Genomic DNA, 21061 nt, shown 5'->3' with positions numbered 1-21061 from the left:
TCCAAAGCTGTTATGGATGTCATTCTGGAGCCAGAAGGCCTAGCACCAGGAAAGCATACTCGGACAAATGGAAGAGATTCTGTGCCTGGAACCAAGCGCACAGCCTTGACCCTCTAGTCCCAAACATTCCTCAGATACTACAATACTTAACTGAGATGCTGGACAAGGGCCTCTCTTTTTCATCCATCAAGATCCACGCCTCAGCTATCTCTGCTCATTACAACATGGATCCACCAATTTTTTTCTAATCCTTTGCTCAAACAGTACCTCAGATGGACTAAAAACATAAGACCGCCCCGTAGAGCACCAACACCTACTTGGGACCTGAATTTTGTTTTGGAAAAATTCACTTTACCTCCTTTTGAGCCAGCTAACACAGCAGAATTAAAATAAATATCTTGGAAAACTGCTCTGCTACTGACAATAACATCAGCACAAAGAGTTTCAGAATTACAGGCACTAATGGCAGTGGAACCTTTCCTCATCTTCCACCAGGACAGGGTGTCTTTAAGAACCAACCCTACGTTTATGCCAAAGGTGGTATCAAATGTGGCTCTAAACCAAACTATTCTCTTGCCAACTTTTTATCCAAAACCACAGAACAAAGGGGAGGGACTACTACATTCTGTGGACATAGTTACATTTCTACTTGGACAAAACCAAAGCTTTCAGAAAATCTGAGCAATTATTGGTAGCATACGCTGCAGGAGCACAGGGAAATGCCATTTCAAAACAGACGATTTCAAAATGGATAGGACACTGTATACGTTTCTGCTATACCCACCATGGGAAACCTGTACCTAGCAGCATTAGATCTCACTCCACCAGGGCAACAGCCACTTCAACTGCCTACCTCAGAGGAGTACCTACCAAGGATATTTTTGAAGCAGCAACATGGAGTTCTGTGCATACCTTCACCAAACATTACCATTTGCCTTTGTACTCCAAATCCAGAGCTGGCTTCGCCACTGCTGTACTGCAGGGCCTTATAGCCACCCCTAATGCCTTATAGATCCAGCCTCCCTACCTCAGCTTTGGGATTCCACCCAAGTGTAATGACTGCAGCATACCTACCATAAATGTAGATGTTAGAGTGTAAACACTGCTGCAGTCCAGGTTACCCTCCCTCCTTCCCCTCTTACTTTCTGGTATTTACCTAGGGCATATACCCTTTATTACCTATGGGGAGTATTTGCTGGTAACTAAAAATGGTTGTTTGCTTTTCTTTTGTATTTTTTACTAGCAGTTTGTATTGCCTGCCTATTTGGGGGCACCTGACATCTGGGGCAAGAAAAACTGAAGAAAATGGCGTCGGCTGCATCTTGTATACCCCTGTCGCACTGACGTCAGGGAGGAGGCGGCAGCAACCGACGCCGGACCAAGACTTTGGAACTCTGGCCAACTGCAGGACCGCCTGATGGCAGGATAACCCTAAGTGTAATGACTGCAGCAGTGTTTACACTCGAACATCTACATTTATGGTAGGTACAAAACTGTACTTTCTCTCTTATCAGTGTGAATTGCTCAATGCTAGGTTGGCTTATTCTTCTGTTAAGGCTCACTTATCAGCGATTTCTGCTTGTCTGCCTTTGTCACCTCCTATAGCTTCTAGATTTGAGGCTAAACAATTCCTAAAAGGCATCCTTCATGTTAGGCCTCCCACGAAGCCTGTTTATCCTCCCTGGGATCTTAATTTTGTTTTGGAAAAATTAACTTCAGGTTCCTTTTGAGCCTGCAGCTGCAGCTTACTAGCATTGCTCTTGGAAGTCTGTACTTTTGTTAGCCCTTACTTTTGCCAGGTGGGTGTCTGAGGTTCAAGCCCTTATAGGTTGTCCTCCCCCCTTTTTTTTTTCCCCATAAGTACAGGGTATCTTTGCATAGTAATCTTTCTTTTGTGCCCAAGATGATGAGTTGTCCCTTAATCAGTCTATTCATTTGCCCACTTTTTTCTCTTCTCTGCAATCTGCCATTCAGAAGGTGCTGCACATGTTGGATGTGTATAGACAACTCCGATTTTATTTGGATAACACTAAGACTATTAGGAAATATGATCAGCTCTTTGTTTCCTTTCATCCTAGGTCCTTAGGATTAGTTGTATCCAAGCAAAGTGTTTCTTCTTGGATCTCAAAAGCTATTTATTTTTGTTATTCCTTTCATGGTAAGAGCCTTCCTTATTGTATTAAGGCTCATTCTACTAGGGCTGTGACTTTTTCTGGTGCTTTTTTCAAGGGTTTTGATACTAACTCTTTTCTTGAGGAAATTGCCTGGACTTCTGCATACATTTACCAAGCATTATAAGTTGTATGGAATCTCCAGAGCTAGAACTGGTTTTGCTAAGGCCATCCGTCATGTCTTCCTGGAGGGCTCTGCTGGTCCTTCCTCCTCCCAAGTGTTGTCTTGAGCTTTGGCACTCTTCCTCATGTAAAGAATACTGCAACAGTAAAATTGAAGGACATAGTACAGTTGTGTACAATCTTACCATAATGGTAGATGGCCTTTTCTTCACTGTTGCAGTATTCCCTCCTTCCTCCCCCTAGTCCATTTCTGTTCTGGATGTACTGATTATTTCTCTGATGTTCATCGTGCATACAGCTGCAGTCATAACAGATGGATTCTCCTGCCGTCAGGCGGGTCCTCGGTTGGCCGAATTCCAAAGTCTATGTTTGGCGTCGGTTGTCGTCGCTTCTTCCCTGATGTCAGTGCAACAGGGGTATAAAAGAACCAGCCGACGCCATTTTCTTCAGTCTTTCTTGCTGCGCGGTGCCCGAAGCAGAAGCAGTTCGCAAGTGCCGGTCGGCCAGCTCCTGAAATTACGAAAATTTTGCAACCGAAGTCTTCTTGAAAGCTAAGTACCCCGTTGGGGAAACTTTTCTTGCCTCAGACCGATGTCAGACAAAGTTAATAATTGTATTTCATGTGGGAAGCAAATACCGCATAAGGATTTTCATTCCCTCTGCATTCCTTGCTTAGGCCCAGACCACAACGTCTCGGTCTGTCGTTTTTGTGCTACATTCAACAAACGCACCATTAAGCGTCGAGCGGAGTTTTCCCAGCACTATTTTGGCAAAAAATTTAACTATATTATGTCATCAGATACTCCGACTCCAGTTTTGTCTAAAAAACGCAAAGATAAGGACCGACACACGAGGTCCGCGGCCTCTACCGACACCATGCCAAAGCCGACTACAGGTGGTCCGGTTCTCAGTGAGGCACCTACGCAGCCCCTGCCTACCGATGACACTTCATTGGCGGTGTCTTCTGTACCCGAGGTCGCAGGCTCCTCGGCCCACACCCCGACTACAGATACCGAAGCCACTCTTGGTGGTGAATCTCAAAATGTAGACAGGTCTGCCTCCTCTCAAGGTGACTTCAGACCTTCCTCTTCTTTTTCCATCAAGGCTTTCACTAAGTCTAAAGCAGCCATGCATTCTAAGAGACAAGCTACACATGGCCCTTCTCCAGGCCCCATGCCTAAAAAACAGATGCTTAAAATGGCTGAGGATTTAATTACTCTTATCAGGGGTTCTCAACCCCCCTTGGACAAAAGGCCCAGAGTGGAGGAAGAATCCCCCTCCTCTGACCAGGCCTCCATTATTTCAGAGCACTCTGATGAACAGGAACATTCTTACTCCCCTTTTGAAGATTCTGATGCAGAGGAGTCCATTCCCTCTGTCTCCCCCCCAGAGGATTACTCATTTGGGGAAACCTTGCATACCTTAAGGGAACACTTCCACTGGGAAGGCCAAGAGTACTCAGATTCCAAGAAAAGGCTTAGGGATTTTCTCTTGCTACCTCAGCACAGGCCTCTGGCTATACCTCCTGTCTTAGACATACTAGATGATGTGTACTCGGAGGCCTGCCTTAACCTGAATTCCTTACCTCCAGCCCCTGTCAAGCCTGACGGGTACTACCGGGTTCCTGACTCTCACCAATTTTTATACAAAAGCCATGCGGCTGACCCAGAAACCATCTCACAGGGCCCCAAGGGAATTAAGGCCTCCACTGCTAAAAATCCATTACCTTCCGAGAGAGATTCCAGATCCTTAGAAAGGTGGGGAAAAAAGGTATACACCTCGGCCACCTTAACCATGAGGGCATTAAACTGCCAGTTTCATATGCTAAAGTACCAACAGTTTCTGTTATCACAGTTAAGAAGTAAAATGTCACAACCTGAACAACCAGACTTGAAGGAGTTGCAGGATTTGATGCATAGTGCAGAACAAGTGGGTAAACATACCTTGCAATGTGGTTTTGATGCTCTAGAGGCCTCATGTAGAGCTGCTGTTACAGGATCAGTCATACGTAGACATGCCTGGCTCAAGGAGCAAAACCTTACCAGATCATGTCAAAGCTAAATTACTAGATGCCCCTCTACAAAAGGATGTATTATTTGGTGTTAAAGCTGAGGAGGTATTAAAGAAAATGGAGGAAAAGGCTAAATCAATGCAAACAGTGAAAGATTTTCTACAGGTACAACTTCCACGTTTCAGTAGAAATTGGCCTTCCTTGGTCCTTTCCAGCCACGGACAGACCCCAAAGAGGTAGATACAGGCATCCGAGGGGCAGAGGGCAATCTCAAGGATCGTTTAGAGGCAGACAATGGCAAGCTCCTACACAAAGAGGTGGTGAGGATAGTTCGCAGCCATTCAGAAAGCAAGTCCAGTGACTTTCCCCTTTGCATGCCAAGCAAGGCTCAAATGGCAGCACCCTTAGGCGGAAAACTGGCATTATTTTCAAAAAATTGGCATATTGTCACAAAAGACAAATGGATCCTGGACATTATAAACAGAGGCTACAGATTCCATTTTCACACCCTTCCAAAAATGAGAGGCATGCCAAACCTGCCACACAATCAAAGGGCAGAGGCACAAAGACAAATTTCAGATCTCATGGACATGAAAGCTATTCAAGAGGTACCTACTCACGAACAAGGTCAAGGTTTTTATTCCAGACTATTCCTGGTACCAAGGAAGGGAAAAGATTGGAGACCTATTTTGGACCTATCCATCCTAAACACATTTTACTGCACCAAAATTCAAGATGCTCACATTACAGCAGCTTCTTCCCATGCTGGGCAAGGAGTCTTGGCTGGTAACATTGGACCTCAAGGAGGCATACCTGCATGTCCCAATCAGACACAATTGCAGAAGATACCTCAGGTTTCTTGCAGGTTCAACCCATTATCAATTCTCTGCATTGCCCTTTGGCTTATCTACTGCGCCCAGAGTATTCACGAAATGCCTGGCATCAGTAATTGCCTCCTGCAGACTTCAAGGGATACAAATATACCCATATTTGGACGACTGCCTGATCCAAGCGGACAGCAAGCACATACTTCTGAAACATCTGGTTTTTGTAATAATGTTGTTGAATTCTCTGGGATACACAGTCAACAAAAAGAAATCAAGGCTAATACCCTCTCAGAAAATAATTTTCCTGGGTGCCAACTTGGACACACACACCCAGATGGCCTACCTCATGCCAGAGAAGCAGGGGCAACTAACTCAATACTTCAGAACACTAGCAAACTTCACCAGGCTGACTGCAAGGAAAATCCTGCAGGCTCTGGGATTCATGGCATCTTGCATCCTACTAATCCCATGTGCAAAGCTGCATATGAGGAAACTTCAATGGTACCTGAAAAACCTATGGTCTCAACACAGCCACAGTTTGGAAACAATAATACCACTAATTCCATGTCTTCAAAAGGAATTTCTGTGGTGGGCTCAAGCATGCCAAACAAACACAGGTCTCCCATTCTGCAAGCCTCAAGCAAATCAAGTCATCACAACAGATGCCTCGGACTACGCCTGGGCGCACATGACAGATTGGTGCATTCAGGGCAAATGGTCCCAAAAAGAAAAGCACCTTCACATCAATCAAAAGGAAATGCTAGCAATAATAAATGCTATTATAGCTTTCAAAGACCTTCTGCATCCAGGTCAACTATTGATAAGGACAGACAACACCACAGTAATGTGGTACATAAACAAACAGGGAGGAACCCATTCATACCCCCTATGCAGGCTGGCCATGTCACTTTGGAACATGGCTCTGGAATTACAAATCGAACTTCAAGCACAGTACTTGCCAGGCAAGGAAAACACGCTGGCAGACAACCTAAGCAGAAATATGACAGATCCACACGAATGGAAGTTGCATCCTCAAGTTTTTACAGAGGTAATTCAAGCATGGGGAAGGCCAGACATAGATCTCTTTGCCTCCCACAAAAATCACCAATTGACAAAATTCTGCTCAAGGACTTTTCATCCAAAGGCCTGGAGAGTGGACGCTCTCTCTTTCAGTTGGACAACTATGACAGTTTATGCCTTTCCACCTCTTCCTCTGCTGCCCTAAGTTCTATTAAAAACCAGAGCAGACAGACCAAAGATGATTCTCATTGCTCCAGACCGGCCAAGACAGCACTGGTACCCACTCCTGAGGAGCCTGACGCATTCCCCTTCATGGACCCTACCTCTAATGCCTCTTCTTCTGACTCAGCACAGCTTCAAAACTCTTCACAGTCAGCTGAAAACACTCAATCTGGCCGCATGGAAGATTCCTTAACATCACAACAGACCCTACTCTCCAAGGAGGTGCAGGATGTCATTTTGGAGGCCAGAAGGCCGTCTACTAGAAAAGCTTACTCTGCAAAATGGAAACAGTTTTGTGCCTGGAATGAGAAAAAGGGCCAGAATCCTGGAAAACTGAATTTACCTCAAATATTACAGTATCTAGCTGAGCTGCTAAGCAGTGGACTTTCATTCTCCTCCATCAAAATCCATGCCTCAGCCATTTCTGCAGAATACAACACTGCTCCACCTTTATTCTCTCACCCCCTCTTAAGACAGTTCCTCAGAGGGGCTAAGAATATAAAACCCCCAAGGAAACAACCAATACCTGCTTGGGACCTCAATTTCATTCTAGAAAAGCTGACCTTGCCTGCTTTTGAGCCAGCTGCCTTAACAGATTTGCAATATTTGTCCTGGAAAACAGCTTTCCTTCTGGCTATCACATCAGCTCGTAGGGTATCGGAACTAGAAGCCCTCATGGCTGTGCAGCCTTTTATCATCTTCCATCAGGACAGAGTTTCCTTACGAACCAACCCGTCCTTTATGCTAAAGGTGGTATCCAGGGTAGCTTTGAATCAGGCTATACACTTACCTACCTTTTACCCTAATCCTCAAAACAAAGGGGAGAGACTACTACATTCCTTGGACATCCACAGACAGCTGCGTTATTATTTGGACAGAACAAAGCCTTTCAGAAAATCAGAACAGCTCTTTGTGTCCTATGCTATAGGAGCTCAAGGGAAGCCAATTTCCAAACAGACAATTTCAAAATGGATAGCCCACTGCATACGCTTTTGTTACTCTTTTCATGGTAAAACTGTACCTGCAGACATCAGATCTCACTCCACAAGGGCCACAGCTACCTCTGCAGCTTTCCTTAGAGGAGTTCCTAACAAAGATATTTTGGAAGCAGCCACTTGGAGTTCTGTGCATACCTTCTCCAAGCACTACCACCTACCATTGTACTCCAAAACTAGAGCAGGCTTTGCCACTGCAGTCTTGCAGGGCATCCTGGCTCCTCCTAGTTCCACCTAGTGCCTACCACCCCTTTCTTAGCTTTGGGATTCTACCCATCTGTTATGACTGCAGTTGTATGCATGATGAACATAGTACAGTTTTGTACCTACCATAAATGTAGATGTTCGAGTGCTAATACAGCTGCAGTCCAGGTTTCCCTCCCTCCTTCCCCTCTTGGGACAGGCCTTTTGGCTAACACCTCCTCATACAACCTGATTGGGGTATTCATTTATGGTGTATTTGCTTGCAACTACTGTATTTTGATTATATGGCATTGCTTTATTACACAAATTTATGTATTGCCTTCCTTCTGGGGGCACCTGACATCTGGGGCAAGAAAAACTGAAGAAAATGGCGTCGGCTGGTTCTTTTATACCTCTGTCACATTGACGTCAGGGAAGAAGCGACGACAACCGACGCCGAACCTAGACTTTGGAATTCGGCCGACCGAGGACCTGCCTGACGGCAGGAGAACCCATCTGTTATGACTGCAGCTGTATTAGCACTCGAACATCTACATTTATGGTAGGTACAAAACTGTACTTTTCTTGGATTGGCATTCCTCCTTGCGTTCTCATTTTTGAGGATAATACATCCGAATGCACCCTTTGTGCCCTATGCTTTGCAAGGAACGTGTGTAATGTGCGGCTGGCTGGACTTTGGTCCGCCTTTGGCAGGGTATCCCTAATGTAAAGAAGACTGTAGCAGTGAAGAGAAGGACATCTACTGTTATGGTAAGATTTTACACAACTGTACTATGTCCTACTGCAACAGTGAAGAGGAGGACATCGACTGTTATGGTAAGGTTTTACACACCTGTACTATGTCCTACTGCAACAGTGAAGAGGAGGACATCGACTGTTATGGTAAGGTTTTACACAACTGTACTATGTCCTACTGCTGCAGTGAAGAGGAGGACATCGACTGTTATGGTAAGATTTTACACAACTGTACTATGTCCTACTGCAACAGTGAAGAGGAGGACATCGACTGTTATGGTAAGATTTTACACAACTGTACTATGTCCTACTGCAACAGTGAAGAGGAGGACATCGACTGTTTTGGTAAGGTTTTACACACCTGTACTATGTCCTACTGCAACAGTGAAGAGGAGGACATCGACTGTTATGGTAAGATTTTACACAACTGTACTATGTCCTACTGCTGCAGTGAAGAGGAGGACATCGACTGTTATGGTAAGGTTTTGCACACCTGTACTATGTCCTACTGCAACAGTGAAGAGGAGGACATCTACTGTTACGGTAAGACTTTACACAACTGTACTATGTCCTACTGCAACAGTGAAGAGAAGGACATCTACTGTTAACTGTACTATGTCCAACTGCTGCAGTGAAGAGAAGGACATCTACTGTTATGGTAAGATTTTACACAAATGTACTATGTCCTACTGCAACAGTGAAGAGAAGGACATCGACTGTTATGGTAACTTTTTATACAACTGCACTTTCTCTTGATGCAAACCATTAGCGTAGTGTTGGATGTGCTTCCTTTGTTTTGTTGGTTAGAATCATGTTTGTATTAAGTTTTGTATATGTTTACATTGCTATACTTCTCCCACTGTGTGTATTAGATGCGCTGTCTGTTATTGTGTATACTGCAGTGCCTTCTCTAGTGCTGATTGGACTATTTTGTACTTTACTAAAATCCCTTTTGTTGCATTTGTCTTGTATGTTTGAATATATCCAGAGCTGAGACTGAAATTGGTCCATTTTGATCAGTACTGTACGTTGGTAAACAAATGACCAGTGAGGCTGCAGATGAAATGTTAAGTGACATTGTGTTCGTTTGTCGCACACGTTCTGCTTGTTGGTGTTTGTACCGCGTTTCACCTTGGTCTTATTCTCTTCTTCTAGATAATGAAGTTGTTACAGTCAACACTCCAGCCTTTCCAGAATCCGTCACGGAGGGGGATGTCAGGTGGGAGAAAGGTATGTAGGCAGTGCCTAATTTTTTCTTTTTTATAGTACATAATATGGGAAATGCTTTGGTTTAAAACATTTTGTATTTGTATTTTTAATCATGTTTATTCTTTAGTCTTTTGGTGGGTGTGTGTGTTTAGTAAGGGACTAGATGGAAATCATTGAATACTGCTTGTTTACAACGAGCTGGTAAATCATTTTACTTTTCCTTGTACTTTGAGAAGTTAACGTTCCTTCTTCTCTTTATAAAGTTACTTGCACATCTTTGGGTTCCTTATTAGAACCATGAAGGTCCACTTGCGCGAATACAGAAACGTCGACACTTATTCAGCGAACCGCAAAAACACCGATTGTCCTGAAGCGCGAAATTCAAAATGTCGAATAGTCATAGTTGGCCCTTCTGCGGTATAGCTCCTTAAGGTAAGTGTGCGATAGTTACGGACCTTAGGGTTAGGGTGCGGGTTAAGGTAAGTGCATAGTTAGTAATGTATGCAAGGTTTAGTGTAGGGTTAGAAGTAGGGTTTTGTTTAGTGTATGTATGTGGTTTATTTATTTTGTTTGGGTAGGTAGTATGTAGTGGGTGGTGGGGTTGGCCAAATATGACGATTTGAGATTTTGACTTTCGCGGTTTAGGACATTCGGTGTTTCCGCGGTTCATGCAATGTGTGTTAGTGTTTCCATATTCGCTGAAAAGGACTTTTTGTGCTTATAATATAAACCCCATCTTTGTATGACAAGTGAGACTAGGGGTAGTTCATTTGAGTGTTACTTTTAAAGCTAAGCTGGTAATGGATTGGATTGATAAGTTTTGTGCAACGGAGCCGATCGAAAGGGTAATTTTGCATAGGTGCAGCTTTCTAAAATATTTTCAGATAAGGACAGAAGGAGTAAAGGGCTGAATTTGAATTGACAGCATGTAAGTGGTACGAGGTTGTTAGACTGCAATCAAATTTTGCTGAGAAGGGAATTGGACTGAGGTGTTGGAAATAAAAAGCAATGAATGACATCACAAATGAAACAAAACTGCAGGAACCTGATATGGTCATGGTCGAAGAAAGGTCAGTAAGAAAAGACCGTAGAGACAATGAGGAATATGAATATTTTCTCAGATTGATCCTGTCAGACTTGGAAAGTAGTAACTTGTATTCTAAAAATAAAAAGCGAGAAAAGATGATGACTTAATTGATTTAAATCCTGACTCTACAGGTGAACAGGTTAGGGCAGATAAGTTAGTGCAACTGCATTTCAGATTGGGAAGATAGTTGTGTTTAGCACTTGTCAGTGGCATAAGGCCCATAAAATGGGGTAGCAGCTGAACAGATTCCTGATTTAGGCAATAGTGACCAATTTCCAAGCAAAAGTTCCTTTACTTTAAATCTTGATAATAGATTTTGTGTTTGGGATTTTTAAATATTACATACCAAGAATTAATAAGATCTTTGTGGAACTAAAATACTGGATGTTAGAAAATGGGAGGTCTGTAGTTATTGAAAAAGTAAGCAAAGTGGTGTACAATTATGTGTCTGGGCAATAAAGATATAAACAGGACTCGTCCGGAGAAGATCAGGAAGGAAGTTAACTTACTGATCATTATGAAACTCACTGTGTAATGAAATGTATCTTGCTTTTAAATTTGGTATGATTTCAAAATCTGAATAGTTGAATAAGAAGGTTAATGTTTGAAACCAAAACTGTTCATCTGTACTTTTGGAAGTACGAGGTGCAACAAGAGAAGTTAACTTTGCAGCTGATGGTGACCGTCTAACCAAGCTAATACAGAGCTGAGTCACAAATTAAGGTTTAAGATTCCTTAGAAATGCAATTAGTAACGTCTTACTTGTTAAACATTTCACAAGTGTAATAAGTTACCTTGTTTTTATAGTTTTAAATGCAAGAAGTTCAGATAGTATCTGTGAACTGTAGCAACTAAATGTGGGTATAGAAGTTATTTCTGAAACTTTGTTTAATGACAAACGTCTTGAAGTTCCTGGTTATTGTGCATTTCATAATGTTAGAAGGGAGAGAAACGGTGCAAGAAATCCTGTATATGTGATAGAAGATGTGGGTGTTGGTTATGGAAGCAGTAGCTCTGAATTTGAGATGGTTTCAGAGCAAATTATTGGCAAAATATTTATATACCCACTAGTACATCTGTAAGTGAAACAAAGAAAACAGATAGAGGAATGAAAGTGCAAGGATTCTATTTTGGGAGGGAATTTAAACTTGTCAGATAGTAAGTGGAGATGTATGTCTGGTACAAATAGCTTGGAACATATTGTTTCTTCAGCTGTTTCCCAGCATGTCCAAAACATTACTAGGAATAATAATTTAGATGTGATTTTCACTTCACTAGGAGTAAGGATTTTTGATATGGAGGACAAGAATCTGTTCGAGAATTCTGACCATGTGATCAAATGTAAATTGGCGGACTACATAGTATGAATTATCCTACAAAGGGAAGTTTTTCATGAGGATAATTATGATTCTGTTACTAAGAAATTAGATATTTCGAACTGGAAAGAGGAATTTATAGATCTGAATGTACAAGAAATGTGAAACATTTGTATAGGGGAATGAACCAATTAATTGGAAAAGGTGTTCCAGTTAAGAACATATAACTGGAACAGGAATCTGTGGTCACCATGAGGACAAGAAGGAAGATGAAGAAGGTGGAATAAAATTTCATAATATGAAAAAGTGTAAAGAGTTCGTTCACACTAGACACAACTGTAAAGGAAGGCAGCTAAAAGGAATATGAACTGAGTCTTCTAACTAGAGTAAGAAATAATAAAATTATTTTTAGGTATGTTCAGAGGCATCATAAGGCATTTTCTGTTGGGATTTAAAATTTGGGAAGGTGGTGACAGTATATCTGACCCACAAGAAATTGCTGGGAGGTTTACAGATTTCCTTTCTCGGCTATCAAATGTCTCTTGTTGGAAAGGTAAAAGAAAATATAACCGCTGGTATGTGCATGTAATGTCCTTAAATTACTGAGAAATTAACAAGGTCATTCATTCAGAATTAAAAAAAAAAAGAAACTGCTTCAGGCATGATAACTTAAACGTGGTGTTCATATATAGTATTAGGGATCGTGTGATTAACTGTTTCTTTATCTGAATGCATTACAGTGTGGGGTAGTACTAGAAGACTAGAACTGTGCTCATGTCTTTCTTGTGCCTAAAGTTGGTAGTTATGCAGTTAATAATTATTTCTTCAGCCTTACAAGTTTGGACGATAAAAGCTTTGAAAGAATTTTGATGACTTTGATGACAACGAATGCGAATATTCCTTACTATGCTCTGCATCATCATGGATCATCGAAGGGTAGATCAGCAGTAGCATATCTGATGGATGATCATCGTGTTTCACTGTTGCAGTCATTACACTTGGGTTATTCTGCTGGCAGGCTACCCGCAGTCGGCCTGAATTCCAAAGTCCTGGTCTGGCGTCGGTTGCTGTCACCTCTTCCCTGACGTCAGTGCGCCAGGGGTATACAAGATGCAGCCGATGCCATTTTCTTCAGTCTTTCTTGCCGCATGGTGCCCAAAGCAGAAGCAGTTCGCAAGTGCCGGTCGGCCGACTCCTGAGATTTTCGAAATTGAATTTCAGATCCGAAGTCTTCAATAAAGCTAAGTACCCCGTTGGGGAAACTTTTTCTTGCTCCAGACCGATGTCAGTAAAAGTTAACAATTGTATTTCTTGTGGGAAGCAAATACCTCATAAGGATTTTCATTCTGTAGGTTCATAGGTTCATACTAGGCTATCTGCCCGAGGGCATTTATAAGCCTAGCCCATAGTTTTGTGGCTTACGCCACCCCTTTAGTTTGGAGAAACTATGCCCATTATTTTGCTGTGCCTCTGTCGAGCAGTGACACTGAGGTAACCCCTGGGGTGTATCTGCGATCTCCCATCCATTGGTCAAGATTCCTCTTGAACAAGGCCAGCGAGGTGCTCTGCCTCACATAAACCGGGATTTTGTTCCACAGCATAGGGAGTCTTTGGGTGATGAATCTATCCCTCCAGCACGTCCTATTAATAACCGTGTCGAGGTTTAAGTCTCCCAACCTTGTGGCTCTGAGGGATCTAGATTTTTTGAGATGAAGCATGTTCATCAAATCTGGGTTTGACATGGCCTTGTATGTCAGGCATAGGTCACCTCTGAGCAAGCGGTAAGCAACTGAATATAACTGGAGTTCTTTCAGTCGGGCAGCATAAGACAGATTTTTGAGACCCTTTATCCTTTTGGTGAGGAACTTTTGTGGCCTCTCCAGCTGCTGCAAGTGTCGGGTCAGATACATTACGAATGGGGCATTGTACTCGATCATTGGTCTGATGAGTGATGAGTATAGGAGACTATGACTTCCCTTGATCTAGATGTGAATCCCTTCATGATAAGGTGGGCAATGTAGAAGGTCTTCCTAACTACTTTAGCAATATGAGTGTCGAATGAAAGGCTACTGTCAACCTGGGTTCCCAGGTCCCTAATAACTTCTTCTGTGTTCAGGGGATTGCCACCTATATGGTAGCTAGGGTAACCTTATTTTTCCCGAAGGGTATGACTATGCATTTCTTGGCATTTAACTTTAGGCCATGGCTCTGGCACCAGTTATCCGTTTCTGTGAGACCCTTCTGAAGGATATCTGTGTCGGATGTGTTTTCAACTACGGCGCCCAGTTTGCAGTCATCTGCAAACTTTGTCAGCCATAACCCTCCTGTGTTTGCTTGTACTTCAGAAAAGTAGATGCCAAACAAGAGTAGGCCCAGGACTGAGCCCTGTGGGACACCACTTGTGACAGGCTTTGAGTCTGACATGGCGCCAGCAACTCTGACCCTGTGGGTTCTGTCACTCAGCCAGTTTGCAACCCATCTTGTAATGTATGGGTTTACATTTAAGTTGATGAGTTCTTCAATGAAACTTTTCTTATTGTATTCCTTGCCTAGGCCCTAACCACGACGTTGGTAGTTGTCGGTTTTGTGCTAGATTCAACCAACCCACTGTTAATCGTCTGTTCGATTTTGCTTTGCATTACTTTGGCTGAAGGTTTAACTATATAATGCCATCCGAATAACTGACGACTGGAGTTCATAAAAAGCGCAAGGACAAAGAAAAAGAAAGGCATCCGAGGTCCAAAACCGATGACAAAGCCTCTTCTAGGCCAGTCGCCGGTTTTCAGTGAGGTGCTTTCGCAGCCCCTGACACCCGCTGCCTCAGAGCCACAGGCCACCTCCGACTCCCACGTGGAGACAGCTAGGCCTCTGGAAACTCAAGGTATTGGGCCTACGGAAACAATTCCCTCAGATGGGTCCGGAGCCGCTGAGCAGGCATCGGCTTCTGAGGGTGTTTTCAGACCTACACAGCTTACTATCAAGACCACTTCAGCAGCTAAGGCAAAGTCTAAAACACTTTTAAAGACAAAGAAACAAGTACAGCATTCTCCTGGACAGTCATCCATGCCAAAGAAACAGATGCTCAAAATGGCCGAGGACCTAATTACTTTGATCAGGAGTTCCCATCCCCCTCCTGATAAAAGGCCTAGGCAAGACTGACTATGACTCCTCTGACCAGGTTTCTATTTCTTCTGATTCCTCTTCAGAACAGGGATATTCTCTTCCTCCCTATGAGGACACTGATGCTGAAGAATCTATCCCTTCAGCCTCTCCTCCTGAGGACTACTCTTTTGGGGAAACCCTGCACACCATGAAGGAGCATTTCCATTGGGAGAACCAGGATTATTTAGAATCCAAAAAAAGGCTCAGAGACTTTCTTTTATTGCCTCAGCACAGGCCTCTTTTGCTATCCCCCCTGTACTAGATATTGTTGATGATGTTTTTTCTGTGTCCAGTTTGACTCCTGATTCTTTACCCCCTGCACCAGTTAAGCCAGAATAGGTACTACAGGGTTCTAGATTCTCATAAATTTATTTATAAAAACCCTGCTGCTGATCCTGAAACTATTTCTCAGGGTCCCAAAGGGGTCAAGGCTTCCACTGTAAAAAAAACCTGTTCCCTCTGATAGGGATTCTAGAGCACTGGACAGGTGGGGGAAGAAAGTTTACACCTCTACTATTTTAGCTGTAAGGGCTTTAAACTGCCAGTTTCACATGTTAAATATCAACGATACCTAATGTCTTTGCTAAAACAGAAAATGCTTATAAGCCCTGAATGTCCTGAGAACAAGGAAATGCAGGATTTATTGCATGCAGCTGAACAAGTGGGAAAGCATACTTTGCAATGTGGTTTTGATTCATTAGAGGCTTCTTGCAGAGCTGCAGTTACAGGTTCTGTCATTCGAAGGCATGCTTGGTTAAAAGAAAAGAGTTTACCTGATCATGTTAAAACAAAATTATTGGCTGCTCCATTACAGAATGATACTTTGTTTGGTGTTAAGGCAGAAGAGATGTTAAAGAAAATGGAGGATAAAGCAAAATCAATGCAGACAGTAAAGGATTTCTTACAAGTTCAGCCACCTAGATTTAGCAGGAACTGGCCTAAGAATTGGTCCTTTCCAGTGTCAGACAGGCCACAAAGAGGCAGATACAGACGCCCAAGAGGCAGATCTCAGCCCCAAGGCTCATACAGACCTAAACAATGGGGTGCTTCAGCCCCCAAAGGCAGAGAAGACAAATCACAACCTTATAGGAAACGGTCCCAATGACTTTCCTCTACAAATACCAAAGCACTTACCTTTTGGCAGCTCCCTTAGGGGGAAAACTAGCACTTTTCTCACAAATCTGGCACATGATCACCCAGGACAAATGGGTTCTGAATATTGTTTCTCAGGGTTACAGGTTCCACTTTCACACCCTACCAAGGTCAAAAGGTATGCCAGACCTGCCACACAATCAATGGGCAGAGGCACAAAAACAAATTACTGCTCTCATGGACATGAGAGCTATTCAAAAAGTACCACAGCAAGAGCAGGGGCAAGGATTTTACTTAAGACTTTTCTTGGTACCCAGAAAGGACAAAGCATAGAGACCAGTACTGTACCTGTCTATTCTAAATACTTTCCTGGACGTTCCAAAATTCTGAATGTTGACACTGCAGCAACTTCTACCCATGCTAGGCAAGAAGGCTTGGCTAGTTACTTTGGACCTCAGAGGCATACCTGCATGTCCCAGTAAGACAATCTTGCAGAAGATAACTCAGAAAGACAATCTTGCAGAAGATAACTCAGATTCATAGCTGGCTCAATGCATTACCAATCCTCTGCACTGCCCTTTGGCTTATCTACTGCACACAGGGTCTTCACAAAATGTCTGGCACCAGTAATTGCATTTTGCAGACAAAAAGGAATTCAACTATATCCCTACTTGGACGACTGCCTTATTCAAACAGAGAGCAAGGACATTCTACTAAAGCATGTGACGTTTGTAAAAAGATTACTAATTTGCCTAGGGTACACAGTAAATGAAAAGAAATCAAAACTAGTGCCCTCTCAAGAGATAATATTCCTGGGTGCAAGCTTAAATACAACTGCCCAGATAGCTTATCTCACGCCAGACAAGCAAAGGCAACTGACTCATTACTTCCAAATGATGGCAACAAAGACCCAGCTACCCGCAAGAAAAATTCTGCAGGTTTTGGGCTTCATGGCATCCTGCATTCTGCTAATTCCATATGCAAGACTGAATATGGGGAAGCTACAATGGTATCTAAAAAGTGTTTGGATTCAACATTGCCACAGCCTGGAAACAATAACAACTCTTATTCCTTGCCTGCAACAGGAGTTTCGATGGTGGGCACTGGCCTGTCGCCACAACAAGGGACAGCCTTTCACTTTACCCACAGCCAGGCAGACACTAACAACAGATGCATCGGGTTATGCCTGGGGGGCACACATGGCAGGAAAATGTATTCAGGGCATGTAGCCCGCAAACCAAATGCATCTTCATATCAATCAAAAAGAGATGCTAGCTGTACAGAATGCACTGACAGCCTTCAAGGATCTGCTACATCTAGGACAACTATTGCTAAAGACAGACAATACTACAGTTATGTGGTACATAAACAAGCAAGGGGAGCACACACTCCTACCCCCTCTGCAGGCAAGCCATGACTTTGTGTACCACAGCACTGACCTATCAAGTACATCTGCAGGCACAATTCCTGCCAGGAAAGAAAAATACTCTGGCAGACGAACTAAGCAGAAACCTCATGGACCCTCACGAGTGGAAACTAGATCCACAAGTCTTCAGCATGATAACAAGGAAATGGGGATGCCCATACATAGATCTCTTTGCCTCCCCTCACAACTGCCAGCTACAGAGATTCTGCACAAGGACTTATCATGGAAAGTGGATGCTCTATCATTCAGCTGGAAAACCCTAACAGTTTATGCCTTTCCACCACTGCCTCTCCTACCCAAGGTACTCCTAAAAGTCAGACAAGAGAAGCCAAAAATGATTCTGATTGCCCCAGACTGGCCACGCCAGCACTGGTACCCAATCTTAAAGAGCTTGTCTCAAGGCCCTTCCTGGACTTTACCACAAATTCCTCATCTTCTGACTCAGCAAAACAATCAGATCCTGCACAGCCAACTCAGAACCTTAAATCTAGCTGCATGGCAAATAATGTAGCCACTCAGAACACACCTCTCTCTAAACCTGTTATGGATGTCATTTTGGAAGCCAGGAGGCCCAGCACCAGGAAATCTTATGCAGAAAAATGGAAGAGATTCTGTGCTTGGAACCAGGCACAAGGACTTGAACCACTTGTTCCAAATATTCCTCAGATTTTAGAATACCTAACTGAGATGCTGGACAAAGGCTTATCCTTCTCATCAATTAAGATCCATGCCTCTGCCATTTCAGCTCATTACAATACGGAACCTCCTATTTTCTCACATCCACTGCTAAGACAGTACCTCAGAGGGGCAAAAAACATAAGACCCCCAAGGAGAGCACTGATACCTACATGGGACCTCAACTTTGTCTTGGAAAAGCTCACACTGCCTCCTTTTGAGCCAGCAAATACAGCTGATATAAAATTCTTGTCATGGAAAACTGCTCTGCTCCTAGCAGTAACTTCAGCAAGAAGAGTCTCAGAATTACAGGCATTAATGGCAGTGGAAAATTTTATCATTTTTCATCCAGACAGGGTTTCTCTAAGGACAAACCCAACATCTATGCCAAAGGTAGTATCCAGTGTGGCTCTTAACCAAACTATTCATTTGCCAGCATTTTATCCAGATCCCCAGAGTAAAGGGGCGAGACTTATGTACTCTTTGGACATACACAGGCAGTTACATTTCTAATTGGACAAAACAAAAGCTTTCAGAAAAACTGAGCAACTATTTGTAGCATATGCTGCAGGATCACAAGGAAAGGCTATTTCACAGCAGACTATTTCAAAATGGATAGGACACTGCATTTGTTTCTGCTATGCATAGCATGGCAAGTCAGTGCCTAAGAATATTAGGCCACATTCTACCAGGGCAGCAGCCACATCAGCAGCCTTTCTCAGAGGAGTACTAACCAAGGAAATTTTGGAGGCTGCAACTTGGAGTTCAGTGAACACTTTTACCAAGCACTGTCACTTACCTCTTTACTCTAAATCCAGAGCAGGCTTTGCCACTGCAGTCCTGCAGGGCCTCATAGCCACTCCTAATCCTATTTAGACCCAGCCGCCCAACCTTAGCTTTGGGATTCAACCCACTTGTAATGACTGCATCAGTGAAACACGATGAACATAGTACAGTTGTGTACCTACCATAAATGTAGATGTTAGAGTGTTCACTGTTGCAGTCCAGGTTACCCTCCCACCATCCCCCTTTTCCTTTGCTGGGACTTATCTGTAATTCTCTATTCTATACAACCTATGGGGTGTATTTGCTTGTAGATGAAGGAAAAGTTGTTTTTTGTGTATGCATGCTTATTGGCATAATTTAGCCTACCATTTTAGGGGCAGCTGACATCTGGGGCAAGAAAAACTGAAGAAAATGGCATCGGCTGCATCTTTTTTACCCCTGGCGCACTGATGTCAGGGAGGAGGCAACAGCAACCGACGCCGGACCTAGACTTTGGAACTCAGGCCGACTGCGGGTAGCCTGCCGGCAGGATAACCCAATTGTAATGACTGACTGCAACAGTGAATACACTCGAAGATCTACATTTATGGTAGGTACACAACTGTACTTTCCCTTGGTGAGAGATTTTGTGAGAGTTCTTTGGTGAACATTTTCACTTCAGTGGTCATCAGATACTAAACCATAAGTTTCTGGTTTCGTTTGACAAGCATTTGCAGGATTCTCATAAAGTGGTGGGTCCAGTGTCTTGAGGTTCCTATCCCTCCTTGGGATGTGACCATTTTACTCCAAGGTTTAACCCGTCCAGTGTCTTGAGGTTCCTATCCCTCCTTGGGATGTGACCATTTTACTCCAAGGTTTAACCCAGCCACCCTTTGAACCTGCTGTGGCCGAGTGGACATTACATTTTTGACTTGGAAAACACTCTATTTGATATTATTTCGGCTCTGAGTGTGTCGGAACTTCAAACTCTGTCATGCAAAGCTCAGTACGTTATCTTCCACAAGGATAGGGTATGTCTCCAGACTAATGCACCTTTCATGCCTAAAGTAGATGTAGAGGCCTTTATTAACCAGGGCATCAGTCCACTGCCTTTCTTTCCAATTTTTATTTTTGAATAAACAACGTGTACTTCATTTGTTGGACATTTCATTCTCCATCATATCAAAACGTTCAGGAGGACAGACCAGCTTTTTGTCTCCTTTGCCAAAACCAAGTTGGGTCAAGATGTTTCAAAATCTTTTAGCTAGATGGTTAACTGACTGTGTATAAGGAAAATGACTTGACACTACCCGGACCTGTCAGGGCTCTCCCTGCTAAATTTGTCTCGCCCTCTTAAGCCTACTTTTCCAGGACCACATTTGTGCTGCTGCCACCTGGTCTGACATTCACACCTTCATTTCCTATTATAAGCCGACCATCGTGAGAGCCAAGTAGCTGGTGATGACCAGACGGAACAGACAATATCAGATATGAAAGTTAAGTACTTACCATAACAATAAGTCTGTGTTGTCTGATTCTGTCCTTTGCCATCTTCCTTCCCTCTGTCCTACTTCCATTTCATGTAAGATTCTTTCGTGTGCTTCTGGTATGATAGTAGGCCCTGCCCTTTGACCAATGTATTACACTCTTTCAGCTCCAGAACAGTGTCCTGTCTCAGATCTTTTGTATCCTGGAGGGTGGGTACTATGTTCTTTTACTATTTTTCTGTCATGGGGTTGCAGACAAATTCAGTCTGAGGTAAATCTTAGGGACAAGGAGGGGATAATGGGTAAGGTGGAGGAGCCTGAGCTGTGGATACTGAAGTCTTAAAGTGACAGAAGTCAGATCAGAGGTTGGATCTGAAGACCCCATCTGTTGAGGAGGGGCAGAATCAGACAACACATATCCATCCTTATGGTAAGCAAATTTTTGTTTGTTGGACAAGTTAAGAAATTGGTATATACTTCCAAGTATCATAGCTTTAACCCAATGACTGTATGACTTGTATGTTTTCTTAAAAT

The 21061-nt window shown here is 43.2% G+C and overlaps 1 protein-coding gene across 1 annotated transcript in view; it reads left to right on the top strand.

Annotated features, from left to right (window-relative positions):
* Positions 1-21061, top strand: part of DLST (dihydrolipoamide S-succinyltransferase) — a 1212631-nt gene that overhangs the window by 173701 nt on the left and 1017869 nt on the right. The window contains exon 5 of the mRNA XM_044064453.1: positions 9464-9538. Coding sequence (XP_043920388.1) covers positions 9464-9538 — 75 coding nt within the window. The remainder of the gene's footprint in view (positions 1-9463; positions 9539-21061) is intronic.

This window comes from Protopterus annectens, chromosome 2.part2 (genome assembly GCF_019279795.1).
Source record: "Protopterus annectens isolate FY-2018-M chromosome 2.part2, PAN1.0, whole genome shotgun sequence".
In the NCBI taxonomy this organism is placed as follows: domain Eukaryota; kingdom Metazoa; phylum Chordata; order Ceratodontiformes; family Protopteridae; genus Protopterus; species Protopterus annectens.
This window is presented reverse-complemented; position numbering and strand designations above follow the sequence as displayed.